General features: G+C 31.8%; 1 protein-coding gene and 1 long non-coding RNA gene across 2 annotated transcripts in view; one reads left to right on the forward strand and one right to left on the reverse strand.

The window, feature by feature from the left end:
- LOC127729976 (E3 ubiquitin-protein ligase LRSAM1-like) overlaps positions 1-24923 on the forward strand; it is a 53087-nt gene extending 28164 nt beyond the window's left edge. Inside the window, exons 13-23 of the mRNA XM_052237975.1 lie at positions 2568-2655; positions 5003-5099; positions 9858-9928; positions 10617-10716; positions 11209-11299; positions 11715-11870; positions 12410-12505; positions 14438-14536; positions 16419-16550; positions 16871-17146; positions 18293-24923. Coding sequence (XP_052093935.1) covers positions 2568-2655; positions 5003-5099; positions 9858-9928; positions 10617-10716; positions 11209-11299; positions 11715-11870; positions 12410-12505; positions 14438-14536; positions 16419-16550; positions 16871-17146; positions 18293-18421 — 1335 coding nt within the window. The 3' untranslated portion in view covers positions 18422-24923. The remainder of the gene's footprint in view (positions 1-2567; positions 2656-5002; positions 5100-9857; positions 9929-10616; positions 10717-11208; positions 11300-11714; positions 11871-12409; positions 12506-14437; positions 14537-16418; positions 16551-16870; positions 17147-18292) is intronic.
- LOC127729991 (uncharacterized) overlaps positions 1-26784 on the reverse strand; it is a 99505-nt gene that overhangs the window by 12248 nt on the left and 60473 nt on the right. The gene's annotated exons all lie outside the window — the stretch shown is intronic.

Below are 26784 nucleotides of genomic sequence, written 5' to 3' on the forward strand. Positions count from 1 at the left end.
GATTGATTTTGGGGGTAATTGCTTCAAAAGTTTAGGAATTAGGGGCCAAAATAGGGCAAAAAACAAGCATTTTTTTTAGTTTCAGGACAATAACTTGTGTGTTGGTTTATGGATCTTTCTGAAATTGTACTACAAGGTTCTATATTACAAAGGGAAAGCTGGAATTGAGTTTGGGGGTAACTGCCCAAAACGTTTAGGAATTAGGGGCCAAAAGGGGGCCAAAAATAAGCATTTTTCTAGTTTCCAGACAATAACTTGTGTTCAAGTGTATGGATCTCTCTGAAATTGTACTGCAAGGTACCATACCACAAAGGGAATGCTGGGATTGATTTTTAGGGTAATTGCCTCAAAATTTTAAGAATTAGTGGCCAAAAAGGGGCAAAAAACCAAGCATTTTTCTAGTTTCAGGACAATAACTTGTGTGTAAGTGTATGGATCTTTATGAAACTGTACAACAAGGTTCTATATCACAAAGGGAAAGCTGGGTTTGAGTTTGGGGGTAATTGCCCTAAATGTTTAGGAATTTGGGGCCAAAAAGGGGCCAAAAACAAGCATTTTTCTAGTTTCCAGACAATAACTTGTGCTCAAGTGTACGGATCTCTCTGAAATTGTACTGCAAGGCACCATACATTGTAACACAAAGGGAAGGCTGGGATTGAGTTTGGGGGTGATGAATCATAAGGGGGTTCAAAAAATTTGAGGGGGGATTTTTTTTTTCCTTTTTTTTCTTTAAAATTTTCCATTTTAAATTGGTTATTTCTGATTTATATATAAAAGCAAATAATAATGATATGGTTTGAATAGGTAAATTAAAAAATGTTTAAGTTCTTAGACCACATTCATTCTGTGTCAGAAACCTATGCTGTGTCAAATATTTAATCACAATCCAAATTCAGTGCTGTATCAAGCTTGAATGTTGTGTCCATACTTGCCCCAACAGTTCAGGGTTCGACCTCTGCGGTTGTATCAAGCTGCGCCCAGCGGAGCATTTTATTAAATGATAAAATTAATATATTTCTTTAGGCAGAGTTGGATTATGTACATAAGAATAAAGACGGGTGTTTAAAAAATGTCAAGCAGTGACAATTACCTTTATCAGTTCAGAGATGCAGGGATCCAGTTAGTCCATAAAACATTTAAATGACGTGAGAAATCAGTGTATAGTAAAAGAGTATTTCTGGTAATGGAAATGATATGGATCAAACTTATTGCTGGCTCTAGGGCTGGTGATGCTGTCTTCCAGCAGCAGCATCCAATGAAAACCAAGAATAACATCAGAAGTTTGAAGTAGTGATTTTAGCCATACTTTGTCATAACATTGTTGGAATAAGTTTAGGGTTGATAATATACCTATGTAAGGTAGTTACTGTATTGAGAATGTACTGTGGAAAATTGCATCAACTACAGGTTTTTGTCTTGTCTCATCAAAGTTGAAAAAGGGAGACTTAGGTGTGCTGTTTTAGGTGGTGTTGGTGGCAGCGTCAATAGATATAGGAAGATGTGGTATGAGTGCCAATGAGACAACTCTCCATCCAAGTTACAATTTATAAAAGTAAACCATTATAGGTCAAGGTACGGCCTTCAACACGGAGCATTGGCTCACACCGAACAGCAAGCTATAAAGGGCCCCAAAAAATTACTAGTGTAAAACCATTCAAACGGAAAAACCAACGGTCTAATCTATATAAAAACGAGAAACACGTATGAACTACATAAACAGACGACAACTACTGTAATCAGATTCCTGACTTAGGACAGGTGCAAACATTTGCAGCGGGATTAAACGTTTTAATGGTACCAAACCTTCTCCCTTTTCTGAACCAATAGTATAACATCACAACATAGAAAAACACACTATAAAATATCAATCGGAAGGCTTAACTCAATCAAAAAACGTAAATTAACACACAATGAACGAATAAATTTGACCTGTGACACCTGAATGCAAATACACAGTTAATAAAAAATTACAAGGGATAAATAATTATAGTCAAAAGTAAATAAACAGGTTTAAACAATGTTAAAGTATGATATCACTGTGAAATGTCAAACAATTTTTAGAAAATCATCACTTTTGAAGAAACCTGCGTCATATTATAAACAGGTAAATGAAAACAATGTATAAGTTTATAATAAGGTCAATTTATGGAAACTACTAGAGGTAGGTCAATGATATATGTTATGCAGTGGTATTAGCATTTGCAATTCTCTTTTCCATTGATATTAAATGGCTCCACCCTCACATCATGGTTCATTGACGTTGAAACTTTTGCATTGTTTACAAGTTAAAGTTTGTGTTTATGTAAGTTTAAAGGGAACCACTTATGATAAGTCAATTGTAATTGGTATGCAGTTTTTTTTTAGCATTTGCAATTCTCTTTTCTATGGAGATTAAATGGCTCCACCCTCTCATGGTTCATTGAATTTGAATGTTTTGCTTAGTTTACATGTTAAAGTATTGCCATCTTAATTTCAACATTTGCAATTTACAATGAAATTACATTAAGATGAGACAAATATCTTTGTCAGTGTTTATGGTATTTGTATTTCTTTGTTTTATGTTGCAGGATAGTGACAAGATGGACAAAGAATTAGAGGAAATTTCTCAAAAAAAGGATGAAGAAAGAAGAAAATTATTACTGGAATTAGAAAAGAGTAAGTGTACAGTTATATCTTTTCAAAAGTTAAAAGTCTTTGGATTTAGTTTTTATGCCCCACCTATGATTGTAGAGGGGCATTATGTTTTTCGGTCTGTGCGTCCGTTCGTTTGTCCGTCTGTTCGTCTGTCTGTCCCGCTTCAGGTTAAGGTTAGTTTTTGATAAAGTTGAAGTCCAATCAACTTGAAACTTACATGTAGTACACATGTTCCCTATGCTATGATCTTTCTAATTTTAATGCCCAATTAGAGTTTTGACCCCAATTTCACGGTCCACTGAACATAGAAAATGATAGTGGGAGTGGGGCATCCGTATAATATGGACACATACTTGTTTATTTTCAATTTTAAACATAATTTTTGATAATCACCTGCGACTATTTTCACAAAAAATCACTAACTGTATATCAGTTATTTTAATCTGAAATTTCTTAAAATGGCTTGACAGAATTAAACTAAATTTGCTGAGATTCCTCCACAGAAGAGGAATTGTGTACCTTTTATATTTTATTTTTGTTTTTTTTCTGTTAGGTTTTTTTTTGGATTTTCGTTACCAAAACATGAACTTTGTCATTAATGCTATACTATTTGGAGATATCAGGCAACAGAAGTGTTACTTTGAAAACTCAAATATTTTTTTTAGATAAATTTATTAAAGACAATTACATATTTTCTACCCCAGGAATAGATTACTTTAATAGCTGTATTTGGCTAAACCTTTCATAATTTTTAATTCTCTATGTTCTTCAATTTCCTACTTTATTTGGCCTTTTTAACTTTTTTTATTAGAGTGTCACTGATGCGTCTTTCGTAAACGACATGCTCATTTCAAATATAAAATTAAAATCTTGGTATGTATGATGAGTATATAAAAAGTTGCTGGTCAATCAGATTTATACAGTGTATGCCTGAGGGCAACTGCTCAAGTCAATTACTATGACCATTTTGTAAAAATAGCTTTATTAAAGATAATTCCATAAAAGTTGCGGGTCAGGCAGATTAATACAAACAAAAAAACAAATACTTCATTTGTCAATACAGCACCTAGAATGAGCAGAAGAATTAAAATCATAATTTTCAAACAGCATACGCCTGAGAACAACTGCTCAAGTGAATTACTATTACCATAAAAAAAATATAATGACTAATGTAGTGCATTGGAGTAATTTTGTGCTGAAAATATCTTTAGACATACTTACTCTTTGATTTGGATTTCTTTCTTATGATTGAAAATTTCAAGCAATTTTCAAGAGGATTTACAGCAATAAAAACATATAATTTACTTCATTTTTATTCGTATATTGGTATGACGTTGGCGTCGTCGTCGTCTGAAGACACATTGGTTTTCGCACAATAACTTTAGTTTAAGTGAATGGATCTCTATGAAATTTTACCATAAGGTTCAATACCACAAAAGGAAGGTTGGGATTGATTTTGGGGGTTGTGGTACCAACAGTTAAGAAATTAGGGGCCAAAAATAAACATTTTTGTAACTTCCAGACAATAACTTGTGTGTTAATGTATGGATCTCTCTGACATTGTACCACCAGGTTCCATATCACAAAGGGAATGCTGGGATTTATTTTGGGGGTAATTGCCTCAAAATTTTCGGAATTAGGGGCCAAAAAAGGGGCAAAAAACAAGCATTTTTCTAGTTTCATGACAATAACTTGTGTGTAAGTGTATGGATCTTTCTAAAATTGTACTTCAAGGTTCTATATCACAAAGGAAAAGTTGGAATTGAGTTTGGGGGTAATTGCCCAAACATTTAGGAATAAGGGGCCAAAAAGGGGCCAAAAATAAGCATTTTTCTAGTTTCCAGACAATAATTGTGTTCAAGTGTATGGATCTCTCTGAAATTGTACTACAAGGTACCATACCACAAAGGGAAGGCTGGGATTGAGTTTGGGGTGATGAATCATAAGGGGGTTCAATACGCAACAGCATAGTGTATTTCACAAAAGCAAAAAAAAGGGGGGTAAATTTTTTTATTGGGGTGGGGGGTCAATTTCACAACAGCATAGTGTATTGCTCAAAAGCAAAAAATTGAATATAAATTCAAATCATATAACCAATTCTAAGTTCTTTGACTACAGTTATTCGGTGTCAGAAACTTATTATGTGTCAAATATTTAATTACAATCCAAATTCAGACCTATTTCAAGCGCGAAGATTGTGTCAATTTTTGCCCCAACTGTTCAGGGTTGGACCTCTGCGGTCGTATCCAGCTGCACTCTTCGAAGCATTTTATTTTTTTTTTATCGAAATTTCAAGAGTAGAATAACTTTAATTTGAATGGGTCATATATCAGAGTCAGTCTTTTATTTTATTTCTTTTATTTTGTAGTTGAGAATGGAGTGAATCGACTGATAGAAGATATGATGATGGAGAACAAGAGAGTAAAACAGGTTGAGCAATGGATTGATCAGTTGGAAGAGGAGAGGTAATATTCAGTTTGATATCAGTTATCAAAGGACAATGTTCACTTTAGGCCAAATATGGCCTTGAATTTCAACTTTATCATAAAAATATCATTTTAGAATGGCCATATTTTGGTACTTAAATGGATCTATTTCAAAAGCCTTACTTAAAGATTACATTTTTGGTTCAAAATCAGCACATTTTGGATACTTTAAATTCAGAAATTATTGCGAGGTTTTTATTAATGCAAATAATGTGACTGGGTGAGTATTGCAATAATAAGAACTCGCATTCTGATAACTGAAACATAGACCTGTATGCTGATTTTTTCGAAATCGCAAAAATCGCAATAATTAAACTAGCATTTTTGTCTATTCTTGAAAAATCGCAATAATAAATGCACGCAATAATTTCTGAATTTACAGTATATTGTCAAAATACGATGATTTTGTGCATTTTTTGGGATCTAAAAGCTTTAGGAAACACTTGGCCGCAACCTAGGATCCAAAATATTCTGTAACCAAGAGTTGCTAATAATGATATTGAATCCCTAGACACAAAAACTATCTGGATCTTGGGTGGAGGCCAAAGTAAATTATGCTGAAAACTGTGAAGAATTATTGAAAATTTGAAAAAAACTGACGTTTCAATGCACATAATGCATACTTAAAGAGTCAATACTTTGTCATTTTAATATGATGTGCCAAAATGAAGTTATTTTGTATTGATAGTAATATTACAAATATTTCTATGTGAAATTTGTAGTATTATGGCCTGATTAAAAAAAACATCAAAATCTTTTAACCCTTCATGAACTTACTCCTTTCAGTCTGTTTATGGAAGCTTTACTTTCTTTCAGTTGACCGTCTGCCTGAAGGTTCATTGATTTGTTTATTCAAATTTCTGTGGGTGTTTCTTGTATTTAAGTACACATTTTGATCAGCATAAAATAAAAACAAATTAAATATGAACAAAATGAGATAAGGGTATATACATCAGTGAGACAGGTTTTCTGGTTTCACCAAAGTCTGCATACAAGTCTACAAAAATACTATAAATCGTTGAACATTTAAATTTGTTGTTCACCTGTATCCAGGAAATCCACGAAATTTGGTATCCAACGAATAATTATGAATCCACAGTATTATGGACTTTTTATACGCCCGTCAAATTTTTGACGGGACGTATTATGGTATACAAATGTCCAACGTCTGTCCGTCTGTCTGACTGTCTGTCCGTCTGTCTGTCTGTCTGTCTGTCCGTCTGTCCTTCTGTCCGTCTGTCTGTCCGGCTTAAACATGTCACACCGTAACTTGAGAATGACTTATCCAAATTTCATGAAACTTAACATAGTTGTTTCTTATGATGGTCAAACGATCTGTATACTTTTTGGTGAAAATAAGATTAAAACTTTTTGAGTTACGGGACTTAGTAACTAAAACAGGTGTGTGTTTAATTATACGACCGCAAAAAATTTTTGTGGTTGTATATTGGTATGACGTTGGCGTCGTCGTCGTCGTCGTCGTCGTCGTCGTCGTCGTCGTCGTCGTCGTCTGGCGTCGTCCGGCGTCGTCCGAAGACACATTGGTTTTCGCACTCTAACTTTAGTTTAAGTGAATGGATCTCTATGAAATTTTACCACAAGGTTCAATACCACAAAAGGAAGGTTGGGATTGTTTTTGGGGGTTATGGTACCAACAGTAAAGGAATTAGGGGCCAAAAAGGGGCCAAAAATAAGCATTTTTGTAACTTCCAGACATAACTTGTGTGTTAGTGTATGGATCTCTCTGACATTGTACCACAAGGTTCCATATCACAAAAGGAATGCTGGGATTGATTTTGGGGGTAATTGCCTCAAAATTTTAGGAATTAGGGGCCAAAAAAGGGGCAAAAAACAAGCATTTTTCTAGTTTCATAACAATAACTTGTGTGTAAGTGTATGGATCTTTTTGAAATTGTACTACAAGGTTCCATATCATAAAGGGAAAGCTGGAATTGAGTTTTGGGGTAATTGCCGAAACGTTTAGGAATTGGGGGCCAAAAAGGGGCCAAAAATAAGCATTTTTCTAGTTTCCAGACAATAACTTGTGTTCAAGTGTATGGATCTCTCTGAAATTGTACTGCAAGGTACCATACCACAAAGGGAAGGCTGGGATTGATGATGGGGGTAATTGCCTCAATATTTTAGGAATTAGGGGCCAAAAAGGGGCAAAAAACAAGCATTTTTCTAGTTTCAGGACAATAACTTGTGTGTAAGTGTATGGATCTTTCTGAAATTGTACTACAAGGTTCCATATCACAAAGGGAAAGCTGGGTTTGAGTTTGGGGGTAATTGCCCTAAACGTTTAGGAATTTGGGGCCAAAAAGGGGCCAAAAAACACATTTTTCTAGTTTCCAGACAATAACTTGTGTTCAAGTGTATGGATCTCTCTGAAATTGTACTGCAAGGTACCATTCCACAAAGGGAAGGCTGGGATTGAGTTTGGGGGTGATGAATCATAAGGGGTTCAAAAAATTTGGGGGGGGGGGATTTTTTTTTTTTTTCCTTTTTTTTTTCTTTTAAAATTTTCCATTTTAAGTTGGTTATTTCTGATTTATATTTAAAAGCAAATAATAATGATATGGTAGAAGATACACACCAAACAGGATGTGTAAATTATTATATAATAAGTATTGTGCAATAGCAAGAAATTTTCAATTGCGCAGTATTGCACAATAGCAAGAAATCTTCAATTGCACAGTATTGCGCAATAGCAAGAAATCTTCAATTGCACAGTATTGCGCAATAGCAAGAAATATTCAATAGCACAATATTGCGCAATACATGTGTAGCAAGAAATTGTCAATTGTACAGTATTGCGCAATAGCAAGAAATACTTAATTGCACAGTATTGTGCAAAAGAAGATACTTCGTATAAATTGCTTATTTCTTGACCAATTTCAATGGGTTTTATTCTTGAATTCTTGGGTTTCTTTAATATGCTGAATCTAACCGTGTATTTAGTATTTGGATTTTGGGCCCTGTTTTTAAATTGGTCCACATTGAGGTCCAAAGGGTCCAAAATTAAACTTTGTTTGATTTCATCAAAAATTGAATTATTGGGGTTCTTTGATATGCCGAATCTAACCATGTATTTAGATTCTTAATTTTTGGTTCCGTTTTCAAATTGGTCTACATTAAGGTCCAAAGGGTCCAAAATTAAACTTAGTTTGATTTTAACAAAAATTGAATTCTTAGGGTTCTTTGATATGCTGAATCTAAACATGTATTTAGATTTTTGATTATGGGCCCAGTTTTCAAGTTGGTCCAAATCGGGGTCCAAAATTAAACTTTGTTTGATTTCATCAAAAATTGAATTCTTGGGGTTCTTTGATATGCTGAATCTAACCATGTATTTAGATTTTGGATATTGGACCATAATAGGTGAATGTCCAATTTAAAATTTTTTAGTTCTTAGACCACATTCATTCTGTGTCAGAAACCTATGCTGTGTCAAATATTTAATCACAATCCAAATGCAAAGCTGTATCAAGCTTGAATGTTGTGTCCATACTTGCCCAACTGTTCAGGGTTCGACCTCTGCGGTCGTATCAAGCTGCGCCCTGCGGAGCATTTTATTTCACATGTCGCGCCGTATCTCAAAAACAATTTATGATTATTGATTTAAACTTTACACACTTCTTAGTTATATTAACCTTAAGATCTGTATACTTTTTGGTGATGATTCAAAATTTTATTTTAGAGATATTGAGTATTTTGTTAAAAAAGGGGGAGGGTTTTTTTTTCACGCGTCGTATCTTAAAAACAATTTATGATTATTGCTTAGAATTTTATACACTTCTTAGTTATATTAATCTAAAGATCTGTATACTTTTTGGTTTTGATTCAAAATTTTATTTTTGAAATATTGATTTTTTTTTTTTTTAAAGGGGGGTTTTCACATGTCGCGCCGTATCTCAAAAACAATTTATGATTATTGCTTAAAATTTTACACACTTCTTAGTTATATTAATCTAAAGATCTGTATACTTTTTGGTTTTGATTCAAAATTTTATTTTAGAGATATTGAGTTTTTTGTAAAAAAAAAAAGGGGGGGTTTTCGCATGTCACGTCGTATGTCAGAAACTATTTATGCTTATTGCATAAAAATTCACACACAAGACGACGGGCGTATCATGCGCTCATGGCGCAGCTGTTTATTTGTTGTTTTGGTACAATTCTTAACATTTGTCTACATTCTTGGTGATTTATAGCTCATAAAATGTCTTGAATGCTTGACCATTTTATGACTATAGTGGTTGGTAGTTTTTTGTCTTGTCTGCAGCTAAAGTCACAGAAATGAGACATGGAGGCATTAATGATTACTAGCTTTTAGTCCAGACATATCTGTGTGTTAACAGTTAATTGAAATTTGGTAAACTTCTGAGTTGAGTTTTTATCTTCTGTGGATTCATTCATTTTCGTGGGTACCAATTTTCGTGGATTGAGGGAATTTGTGTTTTTTGTGGATATTTGATTTCATGGTTTTGCCGAAGTCTGCATACAAGCCTATAAAAAATTTGATACTTCGTTGAACATTTACATTTGTGGTTCACGTTTACCCACACAATCCATGAAAATTGGTATCGCACAGATAATTATGAGTCCACAGTATGTAATGGTTTCTTAGCTTTTCTTGTCGTTCGTAGGTATTGATTTGATTGTAATTAAATCACTATTTTCTTAATTTAAATTTATTGAATTTGTTTTATAACAGTTTTTGATGATATTATATTTTAGAATGAAAGATGATGATTGGTGTAGTGTTCAGTATGAAGAGTATCAGAAATTACGGAAGCAAGAAATTTTAGGTAAATGTTGACATGCTTAGACTTGCATCTATGGCACATGATTGTGCACATGCCCTCAATATACAAATCTATGACACATGATTGTGCACATGCCCTCAAAATACAAATCTATGACACATGATTGTGCACATGCCCTCAAAATACAAATCTATGACACATGCTTGTGCATGTGCCCTCAAAATAAAAAAAATTAAAACATGATTGTGCACATGTCCTCAAAATAAAAATCTATGACACTTGATTGTGCACATGCCTTCAGAATACAACTCTATGACACATGATCGTGCTACATGCCCTCAAAATACAAATCTATGACACAAGATTGTGCACATGCCCTTCAAATACAAATCTGTGAGACATGATTGTACACATGCCCTAAAAATACAAATCTATGACACATGTTTGTGCACAAAATACAAGCAATACACCTTTTACAAAAAATCTGTATGATCATGAATACAGGTACTAGTATGCACTCTATAATGTATGCACTTTATGGATGTAACTCCTCTGGCATTCTTCATCAGATGTTCAGGCATCTTTGGACATGGTAAGATCCTAACATGGAGATGTGCCTACATAGGCCATCATGGTTGTTTCCAATCCCAGAGACAAAAAGTGGAAGTCGGTATATTTGTCCTGCTCTGCAAACAGTTCTAGTTTGAAGAATATAATATTTTTTTTTCAGATAATATGCAGAATCTATTAAATGATATAAATGCACATGAAACGTTAAGACTGCAGAATTTAGGACTAAAGGATGAAACAATGAAGCTAGCATTACACAGGTAAATTTGTTGTACAATAGATATACATAAATAAAGCAGAACTGTAACTGTGGCATTTGTGTACTTACATGTATATACTTATGATTACATGCATATAGGTTATTTTATAAGTTATGATAATTTTTTAAAGAAAAATAAACAGACTGAATAGTAATTTTATAAAGTACTTTCAAAACGGGGTAACTACTTAGAATTTAGAATTTCGCTTACATTTTCGCTGTTCTTGACACCAACCAATAGTGGGGAATTCAATGTGCCTTCTCTGGGTCCCATGTATGTTTTATAGAACATCCCTAAGAGGGAAAGCACAATTATAAAAAAATTATTTGCTTTGATCAATTTTACTTTTTTGGGGGGGATTTATATTAGGTATAACTAACTTCACTACATTCAAAACATGTTTCATAAAAAAAAATTCTCAGGAACACTCACGGACAAATGTATAAAATCTTTAAAAAATTACTCATACATTATTTTTTTATATTTAAACAGCGAAGAAGTTGCTTCTTATCAACAAGTAGAAGATGTATTATTGAACAAAGAAATAGGACACACAGTAGTTACAGATTTATATATACAACAGGTATGGAATATATTGATATTTGTTATGTAGCAAGTGATTCAACATTTTTTGATTTTGAATACAGTCTTAGGGTCACAAAAACAGATAATGATTAAACATAAAGGATCCTGCATTTTCAGAATTTCACATTTTAAAGTTGCAACAAAATTTAAATGCTTATACAATAACACATTTACATGTACATCTGTTCAAATACTTAAAATTGTTTTAGAAAAAAAAATATGGGGATAAAGTGCTTTTCTATATTTATGAGTGTTCCATTTTATAATCTATAAGACTTATTACTCAATTTTTTTTTGGCATTAAAAATGAAAAACACAAAATCTAGAAGGAAAAAATCCATGTTAGGTTAACACTCAAATCTTTGCCTGAATAATCTTAACAAAATGTACAAAATATTATTCATGGATTTCAGGGAAAAGCCCAGAGAGATGCATTTGAGGTATTACAGTTACAAAAAGATGCTAGAATCCAGAGAATAACTGAACAGATAGCTATGATTGAAGAAGAGCTTTATAATCTTACTCTGGTTGAATTAGAGAAAAGACAGATGAAGGCTACCTTGGAAGCTGTATGTATTTAATAAATAGGGGACACAGATGATAGTTTAACTCATCTATATTGCTTGTTTTACTAATTACTAGTTCAATGATAGTGCTGTAAAATTTATTGACATTTCCATGTGTAATTAAAGATAGACATTGTTAGATGAATGAGTGGGTTAAAAATTTGGCTCAGCATGTTGGTCTAGTACAAAACAGGGTTTAAATATTCATATTACATTAACATGTTCTTGTCCTGAATATGCATATTAATTTGCCGCTGGATGATAAGCAGCCAGCCATCCATCATCATCATCATCATCATCATCATCATCATTGTAGAAAATGTTCAAATGCTTGAGGTGATTCGATATCATGAACATAATGTGCCATTATTTTGAATTTCCTATTTTTCCTGCTTCCTGACAATGCTTCAATTCAATGAGTATTTATCTTTTGACACTTACCTTTACTTTGATAATCACCTACAATTCAATGAGTATTTATCTTTTGACACTTACCTTTACTTTGATAATCACCAAAACTATAAGGTATTTATATTTTTTAGAGCTTATTAGAAGAGAAGAGACACTCATTAATCAAAATGTTGGAACAATTGATGGAAGAACAAGAAAATAGAAGAATGGAATTGAAGAAAAGATTGGTAATTATAATTAAGAAAAGATAATCATGGGGCAGGCAAGACAGTCAGCATGTACACTCTTATCTCCTCAATGCTCAATACTTTCTGGTTTCCAAAGTTTGGTTTCAAGAAACACAGACACAGATACTGACTTTATATATGGTACATTCAATAGCCTATGTATCTATCCTTAACTTTACTGCTGTGTATTTTTAAATTGGAAAAGTAATAAAATAATAATAACAATGAAAATTTATAAAGCGCCCTATATAAAAAAGTAAAAATTACTCTAAGGCGCTGTACATGCAGCAGGGTAATTAAAACAAATCAAAGACAGAAACATAAAACATAAAACATACACTTTGTCAGATGCAAATACTGAAATAAAAATACAACGAAAATGCCTACCATAAAAAAGGTCAATTCGGAAATACATATTAAAACAAAATATTAAAAATTAACAATCTTGTCTAAAATCATGCAAAACAAGCAAAAAACCCTAAAAAGGAATACAAAACGTTACATTAAAAGTAGATACAAAACAAGTAAAAATCTGTAAACGAAAAAAAAAAGAAAAATTTTATTTAAAAGCAATGCGATAAAAATGAGTTTTAAGCTGAGATTTAAAGCACTCTAGGGACTTGTATTGTCTCAAACTGTTTGGGAGATTGTTCCAAAGAAATGCTGCTGCCAAATCAAATTGTCTTTCGCCGTACATCTTCGTCCGCACTTTTGGAATGGTAAGTTGTTGTGTATAGCTTAAACGGAGAGATTGATGTGGCACGTGTAAATTGACTAGTTCCCGAATGTAAGCAGAGCCAATACCATTCAAAGCACAGAACACATAAATAAGTATTTTGTATTGTCGTCTGTATTGGAAGGGTAACCAATGTAAATCAGCAAGTATCGGTGTAATATGTTCATGTTTTCTTGTCCTGATGATAAGACGAGCTGCTGTATTTTGTACTTTTTGTAAAATAAACATAGGATTGATGTTTAAAAGACAAGTTTCTAATAGAATACTACAAAATTGCAGTATATCAATTTTTTTAATGCTTCCTTTATCTTGGAAGTAGCTACTGTATTTTGGGATGTATGATTCATGGTCTTTCTCTCCAAAATCAAAATTGCCAGGTAGAGGTGCAGATTAAAGAGGACTACAAGCAAGAAATAAGAAAATAACCTGATTTTGCAATGTTTGTTTATGTTCCACCATGTATGTTCTTGACATTGTAGATGGCGCTCTTAATTCTTTTCAAATACTCTAATAATTTACATAACCTATATGGATATGCAATTTTAATTTACAATATCCAACATTCACTGACAAATATCAAAATATAATGCTACATTACAAATTTCTCCTTTATTTCCAAGCATTGCATAACAAACTATAAACTACAAAACCTAATCGGTTATTCATTCAGATTTGGTGTTTCATACTGCTGCAAGTGTATTGTTTTAGCTAAAGGTCCTTAAACATTAATGTGATGAATGATTTTATCATTATTTTATTAAAGGTTGGAACTGCTTTACTTTCAAAGTCTTTTTTTTTTGTAACATCTATCAAGCATAGAAACATTCTTGCCATATTTGTTTGTAATTTATGCATACTTTTCCTATTTCTGGTTTATGATAAACTTTTTTAGGCTTTTTTGCTTATTTTTGGCTTATTTCAACACTTGTTAAGTGTTCTAGAATCATTTACAAATATTTTCAACTTCATGAAGGGAAACAGGTTTTCCATGAAAAAACAGAAAACAATCACACACAACTATAAATTTATATGATTTTCACTGGAAGTTTTCAACAAGTGACAAAAACAAATTGGCAAAAAAAGAAAAAAGGGTGTGGTTATTTTTCAACATGGATAATACACAGCCGAATATGGTAGATGTCTTCAACTATGAACTGAAATTCTTACACAATACATTTATTTTTAAAATTGAACAGATTGAAATGGAACAACAGAAAGATGACGATCAAACAGATTATTGGTTGGTGCAATATCAAAGACTGTTAGATAGTAAACCACAGGCTGTTATTGATAGGGTTAGTATTTAAAAGTCCAAATATCTTCATTCTGATACTTCAAGGTTAAGGGTTTACAGCTTTTGTTGATAAAACAGGTCCTAAATAACAGACTACTGCAAATTCAGAAATTATTGCACGGTTTTTATACGACCGCAAAAATTAAAAAATTTTTGGTCGTATATTGGTATCACGTTGTCGTTGTCCGGCGTCGTCGTCCGAAGACAGATGGTTTCCGGATAATAACTTTAGTATAAGTAAATAGAAATCAATAAAATTTTAACACAAGGTTTATAACCACTAAAGGAAGGTTGGGATTGATTTTGGGGGTTATGGTCCCAACTGTTTAGGAATTAGGGGCCAAAAAAGGGGCCCAAATAACCATTTTTGTAGTTTCCAGACAATAGCTTGTGTTAAAGTGTATGAATCTCTCTGAAATTATACCACAAACTTCCATGCAACAAAGGGATGGTTATGATTGACTTTGGGGGGTTATGGCTCAAACCATTTAGGAATTAGGGGCAAAAAAAGGGGGAAAACAAGGGTTTTCTGGTTAAAGGACATTTGAGACAATTTAAAAGCAGTGTTAGGGAGGTAATCCAATTCAAATTAAAGAACACTGTTTGATTACCTCCCTTACACTGCTTGTAAATTATGTATTAAGAAATGATGATTGTCTTGAGATGATTAGCTGTCAATTTATTTTTAGCAGTTACTATTAATTAATATTAATTTTAGCCATGACTATGTATGTCATTTTAATTTTAAAACTTCTATGATGTATTTAAATGGGTAATTTTGGTTGCAAACTGCATTAGAAATTTGAATTGAGATACTGACCATATCTTTGAGGGAAAGAATTTTTTGGGGAATAAGGGCAAGGGGGGAGGTGAAAAAATTGGAGGGGGGGACAATTTTTCTCATTTCAGATTTCAGAAATTAAAAGAAAATTTCTTCAAATATTTTTTTTTGGGGGGGGGTTAATATTCAACAGCATAGTGTATTGCACAAAAGCAAAAAACCGGGGTAAAATAAATTTTTTTTGGTTGGGGGGGGGGGGGGGGGGGGTCAATTCGCAACAGCATAGTGTATTGCACAAAAGCAATAAATTGAATATAAATTCAAATCATATAACCAATTTGAAGTTCCTTTGACTACAGTTATTTCTGTGTCAGAAACCTATTATGTGTCAAAAATTTAGTTACAATCCAAATTCAGACCTGTATCAAGCGTGAATATTGTGTCCATTTTGGCCCAACTTTTCAGGGTTGGAATCTGCGGTCGTATTAGTAAAAGGATAAGTTCTTCTATTGAAACTTCAAGAATTTTGAGGTCCTGTCATGAAATGGATACACAAGTTTAAATTTTTCATCAAACCTCAAACAGTTATTTATAAGGCAGCTAAAAAAAACTCACTGTAAGGAAATGGAAAGCATTTTCATGTAAGATTGCAAAAACGTAAAGGTCTTATTTAAAGGTCAAGCATTAATGTCCAAAAACCGTAACATATTATTGAAAGAGTATTTATTTTGAAAGGTTCCTAGAATTGTTACTTTCAGCATTCAGACAATTCAATATATGAGTTTAAGTGCAAATGCATGTATTTAATCCACATTTGCTTGTAACTTGTCAGTTCAATGACCAATTTACTGGGAATAAATGTAACATGTTGATTTTATGTGTTTAGTTTATTTGGACTTTTGTTTTGTTATTTTTGCCATGGTGTTTTTTTCCGTTTTAGATTCATAGATTCTGATTGGCCATTGGTATCTTCAAACTTTTCCTATTAAAATATTTAAGGCCAATAAAATTATTATTTTTAAAGCCCAAATATCAAATAGCTTTGTAGATAAATCTATATATATATGAAGATGTTAAGCAGTGTGCTGTTTTATATTGACAGGAAAGGCAGTTAGCTACAGATGTTGTGACTATATTAGAGGATTCCAGGGCAGGAGAATATATCCCTATTTTTACACGACATAGAATGACTCCAGAAACTATTTTAGATATAACTGATGATGAGCTTAAACAGGTAAGGATATATCAAGTTTTAGAAGTGTCATATGTTTATATAGAAAGTGCAGTGGAAAAAAATATTTAGACATCTTTTGATTTTCTTTGTTGTTGGGTTACTGTCTTATTGACTTAGGCCCTACGTCTTCTCTTATTCATATTTATATGACAGACAGTTATTAAAACATGCAAACAGGAACGAAACAAAAAATAAAGATTTCAAAATATTTAGAAAGACTTGATTATATAAAACTGCTATTGCATGCCTTTCTCTTTATATTAAAAATTTAAATGGTTACTCCCTACTGCATTCAGACTTCAGTACATTTGTTTTAACAGATTGGAGTTCATGAACTTGGTCCTAGAAAAGCTATTTTGAAGAATATAAACAAATACAGAGCTCAACAAAAATTGGGTAATGGCAAAGAAAGTGCAGCTAATTTAATTAATAAAGAAAAGGAAGCCATGTTGGCTGAAAAGGGAGAGCACCCTCAACCAACAGCTCCACCTACAGATGAGACAGCTCAACCATTTTTAAGGCGTTCAACATCAAGACAAGCATCTATATTAGCCAGGGGAGTTAACTCCGAATGTGTTGTATGCATGGATAACCAGGTAATAGTTTAAGTACTTGTAGTCTGTTATGTATTAAAGTTTGGTATTTATTATTAATATATTTTTATTTTAAAAACTGGAATTTTTCAAAGATTTAAATACCTGTGCACAATAAAGAGAATGATGTTTAAATTTGATAATGAAGCATAAAGTATTTCATTCTGTATTTTAACAGAAAGAATAAAAATGATCTGGAATGATGAATAAATTTAGTTCAAGTTCAAGTTAACATGTAGGAGTGTATGTATTCACTTGAGTTGAAAGAATTGAATTTATTATGATTTTATTTGTCTGCCATTACATTTATAATATCTCATGGAGTGAGGAAGAAGATGAATGATGTCGATGTCAATAGGTCTAAGGTCCAAGTCATGGCAGCTATTAATATACTGAAACTTTGAAAATGTTTTGGTTTCCAGATGTTATCTATTGAATCATTTATCCCAATTTTACCAGATTTGGTTTGAGATAATACCCCATGAGATTAAAAACACCCCTATTGACCTTATGGTTAATAGGTCAAGGTCACAGCAGCTATTGGTAGATTGAGATTTGGCTTAATGACACCCTGGTTTCAAAATGTTATTTGTTTAACCATTTGTCCAACTATTACCAAATATAATGTGATCATAACCTGTGGGATAACAAAGACTTTTAATGATTTTGAGGTCACTATGTCAATGGTCAAGGTTACATCAGCTATTAATATACTGAAATTGGTTTCTGGATGTTATATTTGGAATCATTTATCCAGCTTTTACCGAATGTAGTGTGGTAAAGCCAAAATAGGATGTAGAAGACCTCTATTGAATTTGATGTCACAAGGTTAAAGGTCAAGCTAAGGTCACAGCACCAAATGATAAACAGAAAATAGGGCAAAATTTTTGAGTCCCTCAGGCCTAAAGTTAGACTGTGTTGGATAGTTGAACATAGACAATCATACAATATCTCCATATTTTCATATCGTTGAAATTATGCTTATATATATTTTAGCATTGAAAACCCAGTATTATTTTTTACTTATTATTTTCTTTTCAAAATTGGAGAACTTATATAGCATAGAAAAGCTAATTCCTAAAACGACTCACTATTTCTCAACTTTGTGTGAAAATATCTTAAACATAATTTTATCTGATCTATTTTCAGTCTGATGTCATATTTTTGAAGTGTGGACATGTGTGTACTTGTCAGAAATGCTCAGAACCACTTAATCAATGTCCTCTGTGCCGTGGAGAAATTGTTAGCAGAATTAAACTGTTGTCCAATCCAAGATAGAACTTTAAAATGCATGGTAGTGCTTTAATGACAACTCAGTCCATATTGGACAGATCTATATCTAGTATTGAAATGTTATTTTTTTCTCAATGTGATTATGGAAGTTGTCTTGATTTTGCAAAGAAAATGAAAGACGTGTTTAAAGTTTGTTTGTTACATATATTTAAGTTTTTGGATTTTGTCTTTTACTATGTGGATTATGGCAAAAATTGGATATGTTAAACCATTTATTTGTTATTTAAGGTATTAGTTTCGTCTTTTTCTCTGCAAAATCAAGACAAAGTTATAAAATGTTGTGAAATTTATTTCAGTTTTCAGTCTGTCTTTAAAAATACATCATTGACAGTGAATTCATTTATTTTCATGGGTTCAAATTTTTTTGGAACCAGGAAAATTTGTTACTTTGTGGATGCGTGATTTTGTCGTTTTCACAGATTCTGCATAGATGCCAACAAGGAATTTTGAAATTCTTTACCCATAAAATCCACGAAAAGTTAGAATCCCAGGAATAACAATGAATTCAGTGTAAACATTGTTGTGAAATTTATTTAATGTTTTTAAGTCTGTATTTATAAATATATTACAGTTAATGATCTTGTACTGAATGTAACCCTGTGTTGTTAATATTTTTTTTACACTTATTGCTAAATGTAAAATAATTCCTTACATGCAGTTATTTTGTATATTAACAAAAAATTGTAAACAAAAAAGGAAATTAAAAAATATTACTTATGTTCTTTCAAATTTTCTTAAGTAGTATGGGAAGTATTAATAAGAATTAGGACTGTAAATTTAGAACTTGTGCACTAGCCAAAAGTTGACCTTGTACTGTGTTGCTTGTTATGTTTAGGCTGTTTTGGTTTTCATGCTCTGAAATGTTTTATATTTTTGGTCTAGTCACTGCCGGTGTTGTAATAAAATTGCTTAAGTAATTTTAGCCGATTGAGCCATATTTATTTCAACAATTATAAATTTGATATAATTTTTTTTTTTAAAGTTCACCATTACCATTAACAAATTTGGACAATGGTGACCTGCTTTTATGCTGTTTTAATTTTAACAATTGAAAAAAGATATAATTATCACATTTTTCCACTACATTCATTAACTACCAAAGTTATTACAAGTTTTACCTGATGTGAATCACTTAATTCAAGAATTTAAGTTTGTCTGCAATTGCAAGAAATATATCGTTTTCTTGAGAGAGAAAATCATTCATCACTTAAGAAAACATTTGATGTCACATACCAAAAGTGATTGTTTTGCATACATAATAATGCCTAATGTCATAAAATTATGGCTAGCCGTTTTAAATTCATGGAACTTAAAAACTCATATATTTATTATTTCTTGCAAACGAAGACAACAGCATATTAAAGGTCAGTATATATAAGATATATAAGGTGAAATTTGCCATCTGTCAGATAATCGCAGGAATATATGTATACATTTTTGCGAGGATTAAGTGTACATTATATAAATGTTAAACTCTAGAAATGTCGATGGTGATAACATGTATGAGGGGGGGGGGGGGAGAGGGGGTCTCATCCCGATTTCCCGGTTTTAAAATCAGAAAATCCCGAAATCCCGGACATATTTTGTTAAAAATCCCGATCCCGATTAATTTGTTCCCCAATTTTAAAGTTTAAAGTTTCAATGCTTACGATTTAAATGTCTCGGGTATGATTGATGTTCAAAGTCTTTCAGCGTAACCAATCTGAATATGTATTATCAATATTACCGTGACGTCAAGCTGCATATAAGCATTTTTGTTCTCATAAATCTTCAGTAGCCAGTCAGAAAATTTGCCAAATTCCAGTTCAAGTCAATACAAGAACCTATATGACAAGCACTGGAATCGTTTTTTAACGGAGAGAAATTTGAATCTATTGAGTCACCATTCGAAAAACCACTGAACGAAGGATCAACCAATTTGCAGACATAAACAGAACTACAAATGTCACTTGAGAGATTTATAAAGTAGTCGAAACGCTGCTTTATATTATAAAATTAAAAAAAATACCCGATTTTAAGATACTTGTTAGGATAAATGATTATGCTTAGGGCTGTATGCAACTACACAACTGATCACCAACAAGAAGCTGATCGACCAACCTTGGGAAAATCAATAATGATGAATAATGGGTCAATTTTCTAGTAGTGATTGACAGGTATGAATTAATGTTGAGGCTCTTGTGGGGACACAATTTAGAAAAGTAGAAAGTTAAACTTATTTTATGTAGAAAACATGTTTTAAAAATAAAAATTATCAAGATAGTCCGTGACTTTAACAATTTTGTGAAATTTCTTTTTTTTTGGTCCATTAGAGATTTCAAAATGTACAGTGTTAGTGCTATAAATAATAAGCCAGTCTTGATGATATTCGTAAAGTAATTGAGGACCTGATGTGAGCTCAAAGCTTATCTCTAAACTTACTGTTACATGTACTCTGATCTGGATCTACTCTCTTTCTAGATGCGATTCTGATTGAAGTATAATGAAAATGGCACTTTTATCTGTCCTAGGTACAGTTTTTTGTCAATCCCGTTATATTTCAACATAAAAATCCCGATTTCCCATGGCTAAAAACGTGGCTTTCCCGCATCCCGATGTTTTTCTATCCCGAATTCCCCATCTTTAAACAAGGCAATCCCGATTTCCCGTTGCTAAAATCGGCCGATCCTGGCGTCCTGAAAATGGTCTCGCCCTCCCCTCATGTATTAAAATTATTAAGAGAAAACTGTTATTACCTCTACATTGTTGATCTATGTTAATTTCTTTTTTTATTGATCAATCCTGTATTAGTTGGTGCAATGAATATTTTGTTGTTGTATTTATTTTTTTCATTTCTTGAAGAGATATAATTTAGTTATATGGATGTATCTAAATATCTGCACTTTTAATCATATTTATACAAATAAAAAATGTTTATATGATCTTTCACCGTCATATTTATTGTTCCTTCAGCTCGCTGAAACCCATATGATTTTACTCAGTATATTGTCTCACATACATGAACCCCATATCTTTGCATTTTTATATTTTCATAATTTTTCTTTAACTGGTTGTGATGATCTATGAATTCATAACAATTTGAGGCAGAGTGGAATCAGAGTGTGAGGTGATGAGCATGTTATCCTTTAATTATTGGAGAAGCAGAAAATATCCCCAAAAATTCCTTACCAAAAATTGCAAAATTTGACATTTTTTCATTGGATTAACCTTGGTGACCACCTTCAATGTTCATAGCAAAACCATTTTCCTGGATCTGGCCCTGTTTTCATGAAGTTCAAGGGCAAACCATGAATTTAAGGTGATATATAACACATAAGAGAAATAAAGTCTACAGAATGTTTATAAAACATAATTCTTGATAACATTGACTAAAATTTTCAAAGCAAACGACATTTCTTATTTTGGCTATTTGATATATAGTGTGGAATTCTCTTGGCTTGATTGTAATAACGTTTTGAAATTTCGTGAGCTAAATTTTTATGGACTCGAATAAAAATTTGAAAAAAAGAAAAAGAAAATAGAATATTATGTAAACAAATTCAGCTTGTTTTGTACATATGTGTAAATCACATGTACCTCCTTTACAAAGAACAAACATTTTGCTTACTTTGTAAGTAAAAAAATAAGAAAAAAAGAAACTACTTTTCTTCTAGATTGTGTGAAAATTGGTACAGTGATAAGGGGTATATGTCAATGAGACAGCAATCCATCAACAAAAATGTCCAAAAGAAATCTACAAGCAATCTTCACAATTAGACAGGTGTGTACACAGTATGTCAAACTCTAAATCGCCCTGAATCTATAAAGTTGTGAATAAATTAAACGGAAGCAGTAAAAACAATAAACATTAATAAATGACATATGACAATAACCCTTACATTTACTGAAGCAACTACTGACTGTGTTGTACATTCAAAACTAAATGCATTCTTAGTACTGCTTTGGAAACCATAAGCTATTTTCAATTTTTCCAAAAAAAACTTGTATTGTATATATAAATGAATATATATTATTTATTTTCTTACACTAAAAAATAATAAGTAAATTTTTATGTAATTATGAAAATATATGTATAAAAGAACAATATATCTCTTTTATTTATGTTGTACATTATGTAATAAACACACAAACTTTACTTTAATTACTAACATTCAAACAATTATTTCTTGATTCTAATAAAATAATATATATGATCAAGATTTTTATCAATTACTATCAAAATTGATATTTTAAATTTATAATTTATAGATATTTGGATCATTTTACTTTAAACCTTATACAGGTGTTTAACATTTTCTTGCAGCTAAGTCAATTCTATTTTTAATTTTATGAAGAGCTGTTTTACACAATATCAGGTTTAACTGGGGTAAATCTGAGGTAAAATTAACCTAATCACCTGGTAAATATTGATATACAATAACAAACACATTTTTGTTGGTTTTGCTTAATTTTGAAGGCTGTGCAGTGACTTTTAGTTGCTTATATCAAGGTCATTGATGACTGTTGGGTAATTGTCTCATATGTAATCATACCAAATTTTTTTTTCTTTTGTATCTTGGTAAAATTCAAATTAATACGATCAGTTGCAAGAAAATAAAGAGCACTTATATTGGTTTTGGAGTAAACTTCTAGATGTCTAATTTTGGTCAGATTGTGTTGTTGAGTTGCTGTCTCATCGATAAGAACTTGGACAATCAATCAATTTGCAAATTGGATGCTGCTGCAAAAAATTACCATTTATGGTATTCTTTGTAGATTCATTCTTCTAAATTGAATGAATTTTTTAGTCTAAAATCCTAGAGGGGTTTGGTCAAGAGTTTTTTTATCTTCACAAAATCTTGCATCTCTTTTACTGAAGTCCATTATTGCAATAGCAGTTGTTAACAATTTCCTTTACACAAATTAGGGCTTTATTTTCATAAAAAAAGTGAAGAAACCATCATGTTAAATCATGTTTTCAGATATCTTTGTCAAATTTTGAATGAACTGCGCATGTTTAAAGCTTTTCAGTTGTACAGGTATTTTTCTAGTCAATGTTTTTAATCATACATGTGCATGCAAGTAGAAAATGTCTTTTACAAAATAGTTAAATGTTGAATATTTAAGTTTGACATTAAGGAATTAATTTAAGTTGAAAGTTGTACTGCTGCTAAATGGTAAACCTTTGATCTTAAATGAATTTTTACAACCAAAACCAAACATGTATTAACCAATTTTTCTTGCAACTAGTCATTGTACCCATATTTGAATTTTTATCTTCAGCTGTTTATTCAAAATCTATATTGAACAGAAGAATCAGCTGGTTTCAAAACTTGACCCTTGACCTTAGATTTCACCAGAAAAAATTAAGTTTCATCAAATGATATTATTTAAAACAGCTCTTGATAGAATTAGAAAGGAAATTGACCACTTTCAAGAAAATTGGTTAACACATTCATGGTTTCAGTTTTTAGGTAAAGAAATTGTATATTGTCAAGCAGGGACAGTAACTTAAAGATTTATGATGAAAGTATATGAGATCAATTACATAATACTTTATTAATTTTCACCTGATATGTGTGTAAACAGCTATGTAACTTAATGATATCCAATTTAAAAAGTTTTAAAGTATTGTAGGTAGTCTAACTGATTTTTAATTTACTAATTTTTTTTTTATTCTCATTATTTTCAAAGGAGTACCATTTAGATATGAATCCTTATGTTCCTTGTAAACAGAATGTCCTTTAGTTATATTTCTCGCTGCATTGAAGACCTGTTGGTGACCTTCTGCTGTTGTCTGTTCTATGGTCGGGTTGTTGTCTCTTTGACACATTCCCCATTTTCATTCTCAATTTTACATTTTATTGTCATGCACCAAAGTTACCATTAACGTCATTTGGGAAGATTTTTTAACCATTATTTGTCATGAAGGTACCCCAATTACGACCCTCATGTAGCCACTGAGGTCAGGTTCAATCAGGCAAAATCAATCAAGTAATACTGATTAATCAAATTGAAGGCTATCTTATACCAATAATTTTAAATAACAAGACTTATTTTATGTTTTATGTTCATAAAAGAAATCATTCAAAATTTACAGAAGACCATTTGTTGCTTCCCTTGCTGTTCCAAAGCTCAACAGAAGTGGTTATTCTATAAAATAATGTAACCAGAATTTTGTGTGCTAGGAAACAAATTTATTTTTAGAAAGAAAGAAAAAATGGAATATAAAGTCCAGTAAAAAAATTGATTTAGAAAATAAAAATATATTTTATAAATAATTGAAATAAAAAGATCCCTGCAACAATATATACAGCATTTAAAAAAAAACAATGTCACAGTTTTTGCTAATGCTGTAATTTGATTGACCCATAGGTAATATCTTACAAATGAACTCCACAGACTTATCTTAATTTGTTTATACATGTAGTTGTCCCATAAATTTTATATATGTATTATCCTTGATCTTATGTTTTATACTGTTCTGAATAAACAATATTATGAAGATTTTCAGTTTTGGTACTCTTTCTTATGGTATAGTTTTTGTCTCACCTTTTCGTCACGGAAGGGCCCTGCCCCCTAGGTCAAAGTCCAGCAATGTTGCTGTCCATCAGATATTCTTTTTTTCTGCCAACAAGCGAGACATATCTCCGTGTCAACAGTTTATTACTTGTTGAGTTTATTTATGAACATAAAAAAATGTACCATAGTTGTAGCCATCTTAGATTTTGAGATTGGCATATATATTAGAACTCATATTTGATTTTTGTCTTGCTTGCTTGCTATGAATGCCACAGAATGTGAGACATAGGGATGCTAATTCATGGACGGTAGTGATAGCTTTGTATAAAGCTTCATTTTTCAGAAGGTGGGAGACCTGGATACTTTACATCTTGTATACAAATGTACTGAAGTTTTTGTCTGGCATATGTCTGTTGTCCTCGAGTCTCCTTGACCACATTTTCATGGTTTATTGTCCTCATTTGTTCCATTTCTCAGATATTAAGCAATAGGTCAACTATATTGGATTTATACAATGATTGTCACTTTCACTTCATTTTCATGGTTCAGTGGTCAATGTTAAGTTCTTGTGATTATGTCCGTTTCTCAGATACTATAAGCAATGTGTTAACTGTTTTGAGTATACATGTATGATAATATGTACATGTCTGTCTGACAGGATTCATATGACCTTGATTATGGCTTGATATATAAATAATGATGTGTGGTATGGTTGCTTATGAGACCACTATCCACAAGAGACCAAAGGATGAGAATGTTGTTGAATATTAGAGGTCATCATACAGCCTTCATCAATTTCAGTAGCCTTTTCAATAGTCGTCTGGCGCGAAAAGAACGATAATTCAATTTTAGAATTGAATATTTTCGGAGACAGTCAATTTCCAGAATTGCATGCTTTATCATCATGGTTTTTTCTTTGGCCATCGATGACGACACTATTGCTGCATTCTTTGACAATAAGGTATATTTAACAAGACAGTATTATCAATGTATTATCATGGTATCAATATATGTTAGCAATGTTAGCTACCTGAATTAATTGTTATTTTGGCAAGGACAATTCATCACTTCCCCTGAAAACATGATTTTGTACAAGTTCACTTATGGGCATCTCCGGGCGGCAAGGCAGATCAATTTCCTGATAATTTTTACTACGGCATTCTGATTTTTATTAATTGCTACATATTACCGTTTTTTTTAAATCAATTTTTGTTTATATTATCAACAAATAAGAGTAACATACTAGGTCGAGTTGTCGTTCGTAGTGTATAGTTTGTTCCAAACCAGTGTTTGTTTCTTGTCAGGTTGGCAGTTGTTTATTAACAATAAAGTTGTTGCAACTAAAACACATGTTATCTTCAGTGTGTGTGTTTTTTTTTCTAATTAGTAATTGTTTATAAAAACAAACTGTTTCTAAATACATTTGGCAGATAGGATTATCATGTAATTGTTGTTTCCCTTGATTAAAAAATAGAAATTGCGTTTTTCTATATTTAAAGATTTACATGACACTTATTCAGTACTTATTTGTTAAATTGAATAGATATTGCTATTTTGAATTCATTTGTTGAAGATATTTATTTACGTTCTAAAGTTTAGTATTTGCATCCGTGCTTATCATTTATAACCTACGTTGGAAGACTTAATCATTTTATATAAATTGTTTGGAATTATAATATCGAATTAAATTGTTTAAAAACATTAAAAGGCCCTATGCAGGGCTAACTAGGCGAAGGCTATATAGCCAGTCAAGGTGGTTTTAAACTTGCATCATCATCGATGATTTGTCTGTGGACTGACGTTCAGTCCAACCATGGGAAGCTGTGATCTTCCAAAATCTCCCTATG

This window comes from Mytilus californianus, unplaced genomic scaffold (assembly GCF_021869535.1).
Source record: "Mytilus californianus isolate M0D057914Y unplaced genomic scaffold, xbMytCali1.0.p SCAF_2, whole genome shotgun sequence".
In the NCBI taxonomy this organism is placed as follows: domain Eukaryota; kingdom Metazoa; phylum Mollusca; class Bivalvia; order Mytilida; family Mytilidae; genus Mytilus; species Mytilus californianus.